The sequence below is a fragment of the Populus alba genome, chromosome 8 (genome assembly GCF_005239225.2).
Source record: "Populus alba chromosome 8, ASM523922v2, whole genome shotgun sequence".
Classification (NCBI taxonomy): Eukaryota; Viridiplantae; Streptophyta; class Magnoliopsida; order Malpighiales; family Salicaceae; genus Populus; species Populus alba.
Genome location: NC_133291.1, coordinates 4,811,274 through 4,827,080, shown reverse-complemented (window position 1 = coordinate 4,827,080; position 15,807 = coordinate 4,811,274). Strand labels below are relative to the sequence as shown.

Below are 15,807 nucleotides of genomic sequence, written 5' to 3'. Positions count from 1 at the left end.
TTCTTCTTATCAATGGGCTTTTGGTTGCCTCCAAGGACCAGGCTGCATTTTTCACGCGTTGCCCGAGTATTTTGGACTGGGGCAGTTTCTGTATTTTGATGCATTTTATTTTTTTAAAAATATTAAATTAATATTTTTTTAATAATTTTAATATGTGTGAATATTAAAAATTAAAAAAAATATTCAAGCCTATTGTTTCAGGTTGTTGATTTTAAATGCATTGAGATTGTTCATTTTTTTAGATAGTTTCATGGATTGCTTGCTTGTTCCTCATTTTCACAATACTTTAAAATATTTCAATTTATAAATAATTTCAGAGACAACAAGCAAAGAAAGATGTATGAAGATAATTTATAAATGATTTTAATTTAATTTGATTATAAAAGCTATTACTCATTCATGTCTGGTAGGTGATTCCAATAATAAGAGTTTAATTAAAAATTTGCTTTCATATTTTTCAGATTTGAGTTATGTAGGTTGCTAATATATAGTCATTAGGAGACTTATATGAATTGTTAATTTTAGGGCTCGTGAGATTAGTTAAGGTACGAGCAAGTTAATCCGAACACTTACATTAATAATAAAAAAAAAAAAAACACAGATCCATAGAACTTCTCAATAAAAAAGATTATCAGGAGACACCATCTCCCTGACCCCCAATACAGTCCAATTGTTTTGTTTTTTTCTTTACGAGCCTGTTTCTTGGCTGGGCTTTTAGCATTTTTTTATGGTTCCTGTTAGCTGGGCTTATGGCTCTCCTATTCTTGTTATTGGGCTTCTATTACTTGGGCTTTAACTCACTCGGCGCAGCCCAATATTTTATGATTTCGACAGAAGAAAAAACTAAAGTCCTTAACGTTTAAAACTAAACAGTATTATCCTGAAACTATTAGATTTAATGAATGTTACCCTGATCAAATCAATGAAAAATAAATAAATACTTAATAAACAAAATTTTTATTTATTTTCAGGATGTTAGATTATAATTTTTTACTGAAAAAACCCAAATTAAATTTATTACAATATTAATAAAAAAATGGCACGTCTTGCTATTAGGGTGAGATTGCTTAATTGTGAATAAAGAGATTTAATTGAAAGGCAAACTTGTCTTATCCTCTTGAAACTGAAACAGAAGTAAGAAAACAGGATTGAGCCACAAGCATCGAGAGAAAGAAAGAAAGAGCCATTCGGTTCTCAACGGACTGTTGATAGTTATAAAAGTTGGTCTGAATTGAGGTGGCATGGAGGGCATTCTAGTTCGCAATTTATGCAGTAGCTCCAGTGCTACTGTGCTTTTAGCACCACCATCAAGACCTTCATTTTTGTTTCAACACAAGGCCTCCTTTTCTCCTTCTAACTCTACCATGTTTCCATTGCTCTCTTCACTATTCTCTGCCCCTTCTCGCTCCTTTTCTTCTGGTACGTTAATTTCAATACAGTTTTCACTCTGTGCGTTTCTTATTCTTAGTGGTCTTCATTTCTCTATTTAAGTTCTGGTTTTGTGGGGTTGTTTGATTTGCTCTGAATTTTAATGGGTTTTTATTTACTATCATGTTTGTATTGTGTAGTGCGATACAGTGTGATGGTTTTTAAATCACTGATTCTGGTAATGTTTAGTGCTTTTTTTAATTGATATTTGTATGGTTTGGATGTAGTTATATATGCCACACCAGACAGCCAGTTGAGTGTTGGAACTGATACGGATACGGATACCAGAGAATGGGCAATGCAAGGTTTTTAATGATCATTTCAAGCCAGTTTTTTTTGCTTTTAAGTTTAGAATATAGGATAAAATGCATAATATGTTCTTATGGTATGGTTGTTCTATTATAGGGCATTGAAATTGATAACTTTTCTTCAATATTTTCCCTGCGTGTCTTTGTTGATTCTTTATCCATTGGTTTTACAATTAGCGAGGACAAACATGGTGATGCATTTGGTAAAATTATTATACTTGAGCATATACTAGCAGTTGTCTTGTGACCTTGTCACTTGCAATATCCAATTTCCAATGATTCTTAGCCACCGTTTCTGAGAAAATCTAGAGTAAAGTGGCACTTGGAAGGGACAGAGCTTCAAACTAAAGTGGCTACTGCCATTTTAACATAAATCATGAAATAACAATAGGACTTTATCTTGTGTGATTTATTAAGAGGCCCATCAAAATGTCTGTTTAAAATGTTAATATTTCTAACAGATTTCTATAGCTTAAGGAAGGATGTCGAAACTGCCTCACAGCGTGTTGAAGAGATGAGAGCTTCTTCTGGTCTGCATCTATTAGAACAAGAACTTGCAGATTTGGAATCTAAAGCAGCTGATAGCTCCCTCTGGGATGACCGTGCTAAAGCTCAAGAAACCCTGCTGGCCCTTACCGATGTGAAAGATAAGATCAAGTTGCTTACAGAATTCAAAACCAAGGTCCAAATCTTTTCTTTTGGATAGCATCACAGTTGCTTTTCAATTATTGCCACTCAGTTCAGAATAGAGATCGGTCATTAATTAAGTAAACATTAGTGAGATATGAACTATGAAGTACATTTTCCCACAAGAATAACAAGTAATGCATCTTTTCACATAATTGACTTTTGCTATTTGTGTTGGGGAAAATCAAATGTGTTGAAAAGTTGTTCTCTAAGCACTGAGTTGTTCAATAGTAGCTGTCCCCTAAATGTGTATCTCACTAGCAGTCCCTTTTGAGGGGAAAAAACATTACAAGAATGTGTAGATTGTAGATATATTGTGATTTAATATTTGATCTAATGAATACATGTTTCAATAATTTTATTAAAAAGGTCTGGTGCTGATAATTTTGACGAGTAAATATAAGACATGCATGTATAATTTGTGAGTAAATAAATACTTTCCTAGACTTGTTATGTCGTTGTTTTGTCACCAACAGAATGAGCCTTGTTGGGGTTTACGTGTTTTTTTGTAATCTATGTAGTTGATGCAGGCCAATAAACTGGAGTTTAGATTGTGTGAAGAACTACCTAAATGAGGGAATACTAGCTATTTAAAAATAGATTGTGTTTGTGATGGGAATTAGTAAGAAGAATAGTTTGCTACAAACTTTTTTCTGAAAAATAACGTTTCAACTAGTTGGTTCAGTTGAGTGTCTTTGATATGCCTGTATGTATATTATATGATGTTATAGAGTGTAGCATTATATTTGTTGGAAAAATGGGGGTTCTAATTGTTGTATCTGGATTCTAAGATGAGATGCTTTTTTTATATATAGATATAGTTGAAATTTAATAAAAAGTGACATGCCAATGACTGAAAAGTTGATTTGGCCTTAAATGTTTCTGGATATGGTGTTATGTGCACATCTCATTGGTGCAGGTTGAAGAGGCTGAAACTATAGTTAAATTAACAGAGGAGATGGACTCCACAGATGCTGGATTTCTAGAAGAGGCAACTGGGATCATTAAAGAATTAAATAAGGCATTGGATAAGTATGAATTGACTCAACTTCTTTCTGGTCCTTATGATAAAGAAGGTGCTGTTCTATCCATCACAGCTGGTGCTGGCGGTACAGATGCACAGGTAACGAGTCATTGCATGTAAAAGGCAATGGTAAAACATGGAGTTTTCTCTCTTCAGATCAGTCAGATTGAAATGTTGTTGTTTTCTTTATGCTGGATTGAATGGTGTCCAAATTCATCTACTTCTTCAAAATTGCTATTATCTGTGACAGCTCCAATATCCGAAGAGGTGTGTCCCAGGTTTGAAACTGGCATGTGCCAGGAAGGTGCCGGGTTCTAAAGATTATTGAACATTAATGCATATTATTGCTTTTTCTTGTGTAAAATTCTCTCATCATTTCCAGTGTAGGACTGGGCTGACATGCTTCTCAGGATGTATGTGAGATGGGGAGAGAAACAACGATACAAGACAAAGGTGGTTGAAAGTTCACCAGGAGAGGAAGCTGGGATTAAATCAGCCACAGTTGAAGTTGAAGGCCGTTATGCTTATGGCTACCTGTCTGGGGAGAAGGGAACACACAGAATTGTGCGGCAATCTCCTTTTAATTCCAAAGGTCTTCGTCAGGTAACTTCAAAATTTTTTTTCTTCAAGAGAATGATGAACTTGGGGGCATGGAAAATATTTTCCTCCATTTTTTAGTGGGAAATAGAACAGAAAATACTTTCCATTGAACTATTGAATAGTGCCAATCAAAGGAAAATATTTTAACCTTCTCAAGGAGGGGAAAATATTTTTCTTTGCACCATCAACTCAAGATATTTGCCTGCCACCGAACCCTGCAACCACCATCCTATTACTACTGTAAACACCATTTTGTAATCATCCCACCACAACCCTTTATCACCACCACCACCACACAACAACAACCGCCACAACCACACCGCCACTAGCCATCATCTTATTATAAATGTAATCATTATTTCATCACCATCTCACCATAACCTTCTAACAACAATACAATAACAACCACCTCTTTGTTTTGTTATTAAAGTAACCGTCATTTCACCATTATTGCTTTTATCATCACTCCTATAACATCCATCATTCTATGACACCCGCCATTATCACCAATAATATTACTATCACAAATATTATAATTGCAACCGTCATTAATTTTACCATAACTATCATTACCACCACCACCATCTTTATCACAAATATTGCAAGTTCAAGTTTTCTAGTCTTATCACCATCATTCAAAAACCAAAAATGAAAAATAATTCATTTTGTTAGAAAATATTTTTCTTGATTCATTTGAATAATGGAAAATAACTCATTTTGCATGAAAATATTTCCCTTAGGAAAATGTTTTCCTTTCTGCAAAACAAACGTACCCTATAAGTTCATGACTTAGATGCGGTGATGGCTATTTTCTGATTGCATCTCAACTCTACCTTCAATTAGTTACATTGCTTAGTTTTAAAGGGAAAAACTCATTAAATGGCATGTAGATGAAAATTGAATTTGAATCACCACACCTTTTTCCCACTTATACTTGTCATGTTTCTCATGGCATAGGTTATCTAGTTATCAGTTTAACATAAGTGTGACGTCATGCCGTGTAGACATGGCATTGACCTAAAAAAACAAGTTTCTCTCATATTCTGGAGTTCCGCTAATGTATAGTAGAAAGCGTTATCAATATACCCTAGCGATGTGATTAACAAGCAGTTTCATGTACTCGTGGTTTTCAAAACACGATCAAAATTTTCTATTAGTTTCTCTTGCAGTCATGGTATTGTGCTTTTTGCATGCTTTCCATGATTTATACCAAATCTTGAATAGTTTTGTTGGTAACTCCAGACATCATTGGAAGCAGATGAAAGATTAGCAATTGAAATTTCAGGATCTGTACAAGGAGATAAAATGAAATTTGGGATGACATATTGATTGAGAAAAGTCAGTGATATAAGAAGATTCCTAATGGAATTTGGTTCTTCCTCTCTTTCAATGATCCACGTGTATGTTCTAACATGCAGTTTTAAGTGCAGACCAGTTTTTCTGGTGTTGAAGTCATGCCTCTACTTCCTGAAGAGTCGATGAACGTGGAACTACCTGAGGAGGACCTGGAAATTAGTACTTCAAGGGCAGGTGGGAAAGGAGGGCAGAATGTAAACAAGGTTGAATCTGCTGTCAGGATAACTCACATTCCCACTGGTGTAACCGTTCGCTGCACAGGTATGGTTGTGCCCCTAAATTCTTTTGTTGGTTCTCTCATAAAAAGTTGTAACCTTGAAGGGAAATAGTGGAATTGGTTTATTAAGAAAAAAGAAAAGCCTCAAAAACTCCAAAGTTGTGAATATAAATATTCAGCCGTGATGCAGTGTACACCTCATCACCTCCCACTAGCTTAAGGTGCTAAATCAGTTGGGAAGACAGGATACTTGGTTGGGGAAGGGGGAGCGGGAGCACACGGAGAAGCATCCCAGTAGCGTGTAAAGTAAAGGTTTGAGAGGGAGAGTCAATAGACCTCGTTACTGATTGAGAAGAGAAGTTTTCACTGGTTAGAGTTAGACTGCTGATCTGTATGCCACTCTAACAATGCAATTTCTCTTTCATTTGGGTATCAAATTTTCCATTTGAACTTGCAGTGCTAACAGGCTTCTTTGTCAAGTAGAATTTCTTGTTTCTGTAGTGCGTGCAATTCCAAAACTGATGGCATTTCCTTGCTGCGTTGCAGAAGAGAGATCCCAGCTATCAAACAAGATCAAGGCTCTAAGCCGGTTAAAAGCGAAACTATTGGTCATAGCTGAAGAACAACGAGCATCTGAAATCAAGCAAATAAGGGGAGATGCAGTGAAGGCAGAATGGGGCCAACAGATAAGAAACTATGTATTCCATCCATACAAACTCGTCAAAGACGTCCGGACAGGACATGAGACATCAGATATTGCTTCTGTAATGGATGGCGAATTGGATCCCTTCATCAGAGCTTACCTCAAGCTCAAATACAGCATGACACTATCTGCAAGCGAGCCTAATTGACACTTGAGCAACTTCATGGAAGCTACTGATCAGTTAGCCATGCAGCAGTCTCTATCTTCTGAAGTAATACAATTTTTTGTATAAAGAACATGTTTTTATAACCGGGTTGAATACTTGCAGCTGGGATCGAGGACCCAGCTATATATGTCATAATATCATCGTCATTCATCAGAAAGTCCTGATTTCTGGGGGCTCTACTTTGTTGTTTGTATGGGCCTTTAGGAAGGCTTTAATTTTTAGTGTTTTAGGCCCTTCTCTGCAACATTTGGTATTTGGGCCTTGTCTACGAGAGGTTCCTTAGGTAGTAGGAGTATTCAGAATTGCAACATTCTGTTCTTAAGCGAGCCGGAATTAGGGATTTAACTAACATATGAAAATTATTGAGTAAATATAGGGTAAACGTGATTATTTTTGGTTTGGTTTGGTTTTTATAAAAAAATAATTAAATCAAAATTGATTTAAATTGATTGGTATTGGTTTGAATCGGTTTGGTCTTTTGGTTTCAAGCTTATAAAACTGAACTAAACCGGTCGGTTTTTTTTTAAATTTTAGTTGGTTTTTTTCATAGTTCGGTTTTTTTGACTATTTGTTTCCGGTTTAATCGGGTTTTTGGTTTTTCTACTCACCTCTAAGTAAATAATGTGATTTTTTTTAATATATAAATGCATTAATTTTTATACAAATCTAACTGAAAAATATTTTAGTTTGAGCATGTAAAATTAATTTGAAAATATTTTTATTATTAAGATAAAAAGAACGAGATATTGCTGTGGTAATTAATGACTTATACTCTTTTCTAGCTTGACAACATTAATTTTCAATTCAGTTTTGATAGATTTTTTTTTGTTTTTTGTAAATGTGTTATATTGGTAAATCATATGGTTAACTTATTTAGGTGTGGATCACCTGCTGTAAGATTTAACCAGTTGATAACAAATTAAATTAAAATTTTAATTTGAAGGTTGAAAACCAAAGTAAGAATAGATTAACCCTAAAAACAAAAATAAATTAGATAAAAATCAAAAGGAATAATAAAAAAAGAGTTAATTAGGAAAAAGAAGGGGTTGGATTAGCATTCTTCCAGGAAAAAAAGCACGCATAAGACGTCGTCGTTCTGTCCACTTAGAAACGACGTCGTTTCAAGCAGGTTAGGTATATAAACGGCACTGTCCATATTTCGCAAATCCGCCTCCCTTTCATCTGCCCAAGCAAAGACGGGTGGAAGCCAAAGCACAAACACAAGCACGGCCACACACAGAGAGTGTTAGGGACTAGAGAGAGATGGGGAAGAAAGCAAAAACCTCAAGAAAAGGAAAGAAAGCATGGAGAGCGAACATTAGCACAGAAGACATCGATAATTTCTTCGAGAAATCAACAAAAGACGCTCTTACTGGCGGCTCTCTTGCCCATGTCGAAACCGACTCCCTCTTCTTCGTCGACAAATCCAAAGGTTCGCTTTTTATCCTTCTCCGTGATCTGATATGCTCAACGGTTTCCAATTTTGGTTGTTGAATTTCACCACTAAATCCCAACTCGTGCTGTTATGCTTTAGTTTAAGCTAGTCTAAGATTTCATGTCTGTATTTTTGTTCGTCAATCTCTTCGCTCCTTTTTAATTAAAGGGCGTTTTCCTATCCTGTTATTGTTCTGTTTAATTATTGATTGCTAGTTTTGTCCCTAATCTCTGCCTTTTGTCGTTCACAGATCTTTCTGTGAAGCGGAAAATTGAGAAACACAGGGAGAAAGTGCTTCGTTGCGACAGTGTGCTGCAGAAAAACCCTTTTGTTCAAGCGGTGCCATCATCTTCGCTGAAGAGATGCAAGAAAAATAACAAGATTAAGAAAGATTCTGAAGCAAAAGATGCGACTCAAGATGGTTCCAAGGTGAGCAATTGCGCGAGGATAGAGTTATGATTTTATGCTCTTATGGATAGTGTGGGATTGATTGTGTTTGTATTTTTTTTGTTCTAGGATGGTACTGTTTCGGGTTCAGAGATGGCTGATATATGGGAAAAAGAAGGTGATTTGTAATGACCTGATTTGGCTTTTTTTTTTTTTCCCTGTTTTTCTGTCAGTTTGGCATTTGGAAATAATGAGTTTTGTGTTTGGTTCTTTCCGACACTCTTGCAGGCGAATGCGATGCCATAGCTAGAAAGGTACCTAATGCTTTTTATGATTTAACTTCCTGTGTGATTGGCTTTTATGCATGCCTGTTGATTTGCCACTGCCACGTATTTCCTGTGACATATGATTTGAGAAGGAAGGAATGTACTGCGCTGCTTCACTGTGTACAAGGGCATCTTTCTATGAATTTGATGCTAGTGGATCCCATTTTGCTCCTTAGAAATGTAGAAACACATAAGCAGTACTCGATTTGATATTGGCACTGTCTGGATTTTTCCTTTTTATGAGGCCTTACTGTTATCTGATTGATGACAGATATCCAAACCTTCAGTTATTCCAGCTGTGGAAGTTGAGCCTCCAGGATGCTCATTCAATCCTTCATTTGAAGCTCATCAGGTAATTTGATCTGCATTAGTGATCACATGTATTTCCTATGTTGAACCTTCCAAATTCAAATGCTGTATTTCTTTGAATTCAATCCAGGATTCTTTGGCTCAAGCTGTTGCAACAGAAATGCAGAAAGTTTATCAAAATGAGCTGGGACCTCAGCCTGTCCCTTTAACTGTTCCTGGACAAGTAATTGATGAAGAAGATGTAAGAATCTCGTGTTCTATTTGCTTTTATTGTTCACTGTGAACATTGTGCATGAACATGTTGCACTTTTGCATTTTGTGTGCCTTCTCTTAAAATATACACAATTTGTCAGATGTACTTTCTTGATGCGGATAATGGGAATGATGGTGATGGTGATGACACTGATGAAGAGATCTTGAATGAGAATGAGGATTCTGCACAAGAGCAAAGGTCAGCTTAATTTAACTTTATATGACCATGGCAGGAATGATATATGTACATATCACATCTTGCTCACACAGATTATGCGGGCATGGATCTATATTATTGGGGTGCCTAGGATTATGTTCAATTATTATTAAATAATTGTAAATAAAAAATTATTTCTTTAATAGAACTATCATTCTAGATGTAATTGAATTTATTTTGATTTCTTTTGCTCTAATTGTTCTTACGTGGATGATCGAGCTGAATGGTGGGAAAGGATCCATATAGCTGACCCAACTAGTTTTGATTGAGGCTCCTGTTGTTGCTTTTGTTTTCTAAATTTCCTTAGGCTAAGAAATTGGTTGGGTTTTACTAATATCCTCAATATTCAATCACATGACTTCTTTCTGTCTTAATGACCGTTGTGCAGGCCCACTCAAAAAAAGAGGGTGACACGAGTTGAGTTGAATAAGAGAGCAAGGCGTAAAGAGCAAGAGAAAAAAGAAACAGAAGTCAAGAAGAAACAGAAACTTTCCAAAGGAATTGACAGGTAGGAAAGCAGTTTTTTTTTTTTTTTTAATGTTGAGAAAGGTGCTTTTCAAGTGAGATAGATTCCCATAAGGATATACTCTTACTGTTGTTTGGCTTCTTGATTTCAGTTTGCCAGATATCATTCAGGAAATAGCAAAAGAGGATGAGGAGAAGCATAAGAGAAACATCCGGAGAATAGTAGCTAAGCAAGAAAGACTAAAGGCGCGTCCACCTCGCTTGGGACGGCACAAGTATGTATTGCTTCATGTTAAAATTTTTATATTCTAGTGCTGGTTGGGAGAGCAAATAGATCAGCTTTATTTTGTTTTTTCGGGACTCACTCAAGTTGAAGATGTTAAGACGTTAAAGAAACGTTTTATTTAGTTGGGAATCAAGAAAATTCGAAAGTTTAAGGTGTCTTATTAAATTGCTTTGTGTCTCTATTTCCACTTTTATCTGAGAATATTAATCTCAACCATTGCAAAACTAATTGCAACCGGTATTTCAGGTTTGAGCCTGCCCCTATTCAAGTACCGTTATCTGAAGAGATTACTGGATCCCTCCGTAAAATAAAGGTCATATCATTTTTCTCGTGTTGTTCTCTGTTTATTTATCAGTTTTTTCATTTGCTTTAAGGTTGGATGGAAACTGAAGGAAATTATCTTTCCTCCTTTTGTTTTTTATTATAAAGGGTTGCTGCACTTTAGTAAAGGATCGATTTAAAAGCCTGGAGAAAAGAGGACTGGTTGTTCCAACAGCCAAAACCAAAACCAAAACCAAAAGGTTAGTTTATGAGTTGCAGATTGCATTTTGAGGAGCTTATGATTACGAAACTTAATAGTATACCACTTCTACGAATAGCTCTTAATGCCGCATCTCTTCCTAGACCAGGACCCTTTATCATGACTTCTGCTCGTTGCATACCAATGCATCTTTTATATATCTTACTCGGACTGGTCTTTCCCTGTTTCCCGGCAGGCTCCATACTGTCCATTACTCTTCAAAAGAGTACAGATCATATGGCTTGTCTTGCTTGACAGATTATGGAGTTTGCCACTTCTTTTATTTGCAAAATTTTTAAGCTCTTTGTTCCAACGTTTTTATGCTTCCTATATTAATTGTCGGTGTCTTATTGAAGCGATCTGTTTCGTATTCCTGGGCAGGAAGTAGAAAGCGGTGGTTTCATCGATTGGGATTCCTTGGTTGCTTTTACCGAGGCTCAGGTGTACCTCATGGCATTAAAGTACGAGAAGAAAGTGACCATTTGAAGATGAAGGGATAGCTTCACATCCTGATACTGAAGATTTTGGCCTATGTTATTGAGTTTATTACTACTTTCAAGCAAATTTTGGCTTACTTTCAGACGGAGTCATGTACCAAGTTAAATTGTTCGGCGCTTGCCTGTTATTGAAGAAATAGATTATTTATAATCGAAGCAAGAGAATGCAGTTTAGTTTGTTATTTATTTATTTTTTTCTTTTCACATTGCAATACCCTCCAAGCGCGATTGAACTGTTGGATGATAATTCCCCACGGTTGCTCATCATCATTGCTATTGGAACTAGGGTTTTTTCTCCTTTTCACTATCCTTCAATCGTGAAGATGGAACCCCCCCCCCCCCCTCTTTATTCTTCTGAAAAAAAATAATTACTATAACTTTTTTTAGGGAAAAAGAAGTGGATTTAAAGAGCATTTTAGAAATTACAAGAGATTGAAATATCTTTGAACTTCTCCTCAAAGGGCACCGAGATTTATGACATCCTGAACATTACCTGCTGCTGCTTTGCGGTTATTACTTTTGATTTGATTCAAAAGTGAAAAAATAACTTCAGGTATAGAACAAATAATCTTTCGAGAAAAAAATTATTTATTTTAAAAAGAAGTATCTGAAGTTCTGCAGACGACGCCGTAGGATGATGATCGCTAGATTGAGGCCATTTCATATATATACATATATTTTTTATTTTTATTTCACTTAACCAGGTGAGACGCTGTCGCAGTGGGCAGCAAAAAAGAAAAAAACACAGAGAGGACCTGCCTGTGCCTGGGTTTTGATTGAGAGAAGTGGAGAGGTCTCTCACACCCACTAGCAGCAGCAGCATCATGCGCGTGCTTAAGAACGTAATGCTTTACCTTCTTAAAAAATCAAATCTCATGTCGTTCAGTCAATCAAACTATTTATTTCGTTATTTTCTAATACTGTGGTGCAGTATTTGTTTCGTTTTAATCCTCGAAATGTTCCATCTCGCCACTTCTCATCATCCCCATCACCATTCAGTAAAAGAGGTCTTCTTTCTCTCCCTTATTTTTGTTATGGTTAATTATTATTATTATTTAGTTAGTTAGTTACAAGTATTAATGGGTAATTCTAAATTTGCAGATGAGCTATCCATTGAAGAAGATGCTGAGAGGAAAATTGGATGGTTGCTGAAATCAATCTTTGTCGGGACCGCAGCCTTTGTTGGTTATCAGTTCTTTCCCTACATGGGTATGCCAAACACAGTGCTGGTTTGGCCTTTTGTTTTCAATATTCATAGATTTGACATTGTTTGCTTGCTTCCTCTTTACAGGAGATAATATGTTGCGACAGTCGGTTTCGCTTTTGCACGTTAAAGATCCCTTCTTTAAAAGAAGTGGAGCTTCTAGACTAGCCCGTTTCGCCATTGATGGTAACCACCTCTATCAATTATTACTCTGAAAGAGTTCTTGTCTATAAATTACTAGCTGCTTTTTTTAAGTTGATGTGGGTTGTGATTGGGGACCTTTGTTCATCTCTTGTAAATTAAAGTTCAAGCATTTGGTGATGTATTGGTTTGTACCTGTAAATCCACTGATTGCATCTTCTGAAATCTGTATCGAATATTCCTTTTAGACCCTTCTTTTCTCATGACTGTTGTAATTGAGTGTTTTTGCTGGGTTTAAACGAAGGACATTTTATGATTTTTAGAAGTGGTGACCCATAGTGAAGTAGCGAACTACCGGATGTCTGGTTTAGATTGAATTAGCTTGGCATGAGGGATGTGGTTTGAAGATATTTCCTTTTTATTTACAAATTCTCACGTGTATGCCCGGCTTATTCTTCTTCTTGATTCTAGATGAAAGAAGGATGAAAATAGTGGAGATAGGTGGGGATCAAGAGTTGTTGATCATGCTGGAAGCTGCAAAAGATGACCGCACCAGGAAAGCAGCTTTGAAAGCTCTTGCTGCCCTCTCACAGTCAGGTTACATCAAAATATTTGCGTTCATTGGATTGTACTTTATATTTTCCTTTTCTTATGGATCTCAGATATCAATATCAAATCATAAATGAGGGATACCTTTTTTCTTGCAACATAAAAATTTGATTTACCAATTAAAGGAAACGACTGTGGTTGATGAACAAAAGCAGGTTAAGAACACAAATTGGAGTTCATGCTTCCAATATAAGACATGTTTAAAACAATAAAGAATATTGCACTCTTAAATCCATTAGATTTTTCTAATCTCGGCTCCTTGTTCTGAGGATTTTAAAATTCCTTAGGTGTGATTTGTTTTGGGCTCAATTTACACAGTTGAGTGTTCAAGCACGTTGCAACGTCCATAAATGTAAATGACAGCACAATTGCTGCCAAGAGTTACTGGAACTTAGCACTTATGTTTTGGAACTGCAGATGAAGCTCTAGGAGCTTTACACCTTGCTGGGGCAATATCGGTGATTAAGTCTATCCCAGATTCCTCTGAGGAAGCAGAAATTGAGAAATTCAAGGCTAGCTTGCTGAAGAGGTTCCAGGATCTGAAATATGAGAACTCATCTTAAGTAATTTGTTCAAGGTATTAAACCTTCCCATTGTAGGCTTGAAGTGCGGCCAGGTCAAACAGTCATTTTGATATCTTGGAGAGATTAGAATTTACAAGGAATGAAAACACAGTGCATCCATTTTTAATGTAATACCAACTTAAGTTTTTTCTCACGCCAACCTTTTCCCCTTTGATAACCATGTTTTTAATGCTATGAATCATAGGGTTCACGTATCTTGAACTCATGGAGTCGCTAGCAAATAGTTGTTCTGCGCAGTTGTAATTGCATTCACAAGGCTGTGTTTTACATTGAGTAGCTTTAGTTTGGTTTGCCAGGCAAGTAGTACTTAGCACAGTTGTAATTATTTTGTGTGAACTGTTCGATGTGCTCGCTAGAAATGGGTGTGTTCATTGGTGCTGGAGTTATGGATGGGAGTGGACAGCTTCTCTGTTGGACCTTTTCTCTATGGAGAGTTTATGAAAATACCTTAAACAAATTCAGCTGTCGTCTTCAACCCAGCGATTCGGATTGTAAAATGGAAGTATTATTCTAATCTTGTTCTTTTATCAATTAACACTGTATGGTTCAGGACTCTTTGCAAGTTCACACATTATCAAATGCAATTCGGCATTTGTTCCCATATGTTGGAATTTGGAAAGCTGTGATTCAGCCCTCTTCCTTTGTGTCTATAAAATTTTCTTCCAACTTCATTTTGTCATATGAAATCTTTCTTTCTTTCTTTCTTTCACAATGATGTATGGACCTGATTCAAGAATGTTTGGATTATCATCTTACCCACCCCTGTTTTTAAATCCTGGGTCAATGCTCTCTCGCATTACAAGCCAGGAGTTGTAATGAATCAAATTACGCAATCTCGTATATTATTTTTCAACGCAAACTTGATCTTCTGTTCGATTATCTGATCTTGATCTTGTGTCGTCTGCTTGAATTCAGAAGTTTCAAAGAGCAAAAATAAAAACTCTTAATTTTATATGCAACTTCACATTTCTACATGTCCTCCGCTAGAATTCCATGAAATAGTCCATTGCCTTGAACTGTGGATCACCGCCCAAAAACATATTCATGAACGAATTTTCCCCATCTTTTAGATCCAGAAGCCGCATCCTATTTAACTCGAACAAGCCATCATCCAATTTTTCTCAACAGGTTCAACGAACTCCAATTTCAAATATTCATTTTCTCAACATTCTAGTCACTCTCCTTAACCGAAGAATCTGTGTGTGATCCCTCATTGAATTCCATATTTTCTGGGAACTTGAGCATTGCCACATTGATCTCACCATGATCCTCTAATAAACTACTAGTTCTTTTGCCGGATGAAATTAAAACTTAGACCGTGTAGATTTCAATATAATTTACCTTCAAAAAGATCTCACCATGATCCTACTCTCCCAAAAGCCGCCCTCATGATACCAGCATATGTTATTGTATCCTCGGAATGTGTATATATCAACAAGAAATCCACAGAAATATCAACCAGCCAAGCAATGATCGTAATCAACACAAAAACAAAAGCGATAAATTCATGCTTTTGCTATTATGCTTTTTTTCTGAAAGATGAGAATAAAAATGAGAAAAACTATTTTCTTTCAATGTAAAATTTATCTTTTTATATGCATTATATCTCTATATATATAAATAGAAAAAACAATTATTTTTTTAATAATTCCTTTAAATATTTAGACCAAACTTTTTCTTCGTTGACGGATTATTTTCTAAAATAATAACCAATAGTTTTTGTTTTTGTGTTTGTTGTAGGTAAAAAGTTCCACGACAAAAAACACAAAAATAACAATTACAAATTCATATTTTTACTCTTGTAGTTTTTAAATTTAGTAATGGCTACACCTATAGAAGCAAATGCTAAGTATATATTACTAAAAAGAATGAATTTATTAGTTTTATTCTTGTGTTATTACTGAAAAGAAATTGTCCTCCACAGCAAACACGGAATAAAAACAGACACACCCTGAGTACGGCTTGTACCTATTTTGTTACGTTAATTTTTTTGTTTTTATGAAATCTAGAAACAACCCAGTTTGAAGCCCAATCAAACAGCCTGCCCGCTCAAATAATGAAGCAGAACCAGCCTGACCCAGATCAA

The 15,807-nt window shown here is 35.9% G+C and overlaps 3 protein-coding genes across 5 annotated transcripts; all 3 read left to right on the top strand.

Moving 5' to 3' along the window:
* Positions 1-1,076: 1,076 nt before the first annotated feature.
* Positions 1,077-6,704, top strand: LOC118055799 (peptide chain release factor PrfB1, chloroplastic). Of its 2 annotated transcripts, XR_004688708.2 has the most exons (8): positions 1,077-1,419; positions 1,656-1,733; positions 2,198-2,418; positions 3,343-3,546; positions 3,835-4,050; positions 5,478-5,664; positions 5,811-6,049; positions 6,167-6,302. XR_004688708.2 is itself a non-coding variant. In XM_035067798.2 (7 exons), the coding sequence occupies exons 1-7, from the start codon at positions 1,242-1,244 to the stop codon at positions 6,469-6,471; spliced, it is 1,389 nt and encodes a 462-aa protein (XP_034923689.1). In that variant the 5' UTR covers positions 1,086-1,241; the 3' UTR covers positions 6,472-6,704. The 2 variants fall into 2 exon arrangements, 1 of the variants encoding a protein (XP_034923689.1); XM_035067798.2 differs by lacking the exon at positions 5,811-6,049 and having other exon boundaries at positions 1,086-1,419; positions 6,167-6,704.
* A 942-nt stretch (positions 6,705-7,646) lies between these two features.
* Positions 7,647-11,369, top strand: LOC118055892 (ribosome biogenesis protein NOP53). 2 transcript variants are annotated; one of them, XM_073411108.1, is made up of 12 exons: positions 7,647-7,921; positions 8,175-8,353; positions 8,441-8,489; positions 8,600-8,625; positions 8,909-8,989; positions 9,077-9,187; positions 9,300-9,397; positions 9,804-9,923; positions 10,033-10,155; positions 10,413-10,479; positions 10,596-10,680; positions 11,067-11,369. In XM_073411108.1, the coding sequence occupies exons 1-12, from the start codon at positions 7,753-7,755 to the stop codon at positions 11,072-11,074; spliced, it is 1,116 nt and encodes a 371-aa protein (XP_073267209.1). In that variant the 5' UTR covers positions 7,647-7,752; the 3' UTR covers positions 11,075-11,369. The 2 variants fall into 2 exon arrangements, with proteins under 2 accessions (XP_073267209.1, XP_034923808.1); XM_035067917.2 differs by having other exon boundaries at positions 10,596-10,687; positions 11,068-11,369.
* Positions 11,370-11,864: 495 nt separating this feature from the next.
* Positions 11,865-13,854, top strand: LOC118055893 (uncharacterized). Its single transcript, XM_035067919.2, has 6 exons — positions 11,865-12,025; positions 12,115-12,190; positions 12,285-12,392; positions 12,475-12,573; positions 13,000-13,125; positions 13,555-13,854. Exons 1-6 carry the CDS (start codon positions 12,008-12,010, stop codon positions 13,698-13,700), a joined length of 573 nt encoding a protein of 190 aa, XP_034923810.1. The 5' UTR covers positions 11,865-12,007; the 3' UTR covers positions 13,701-13,854.
* The last annotated feature ends 1,953 nt before the right edge of the window (positions 13,855-15,807 follow it).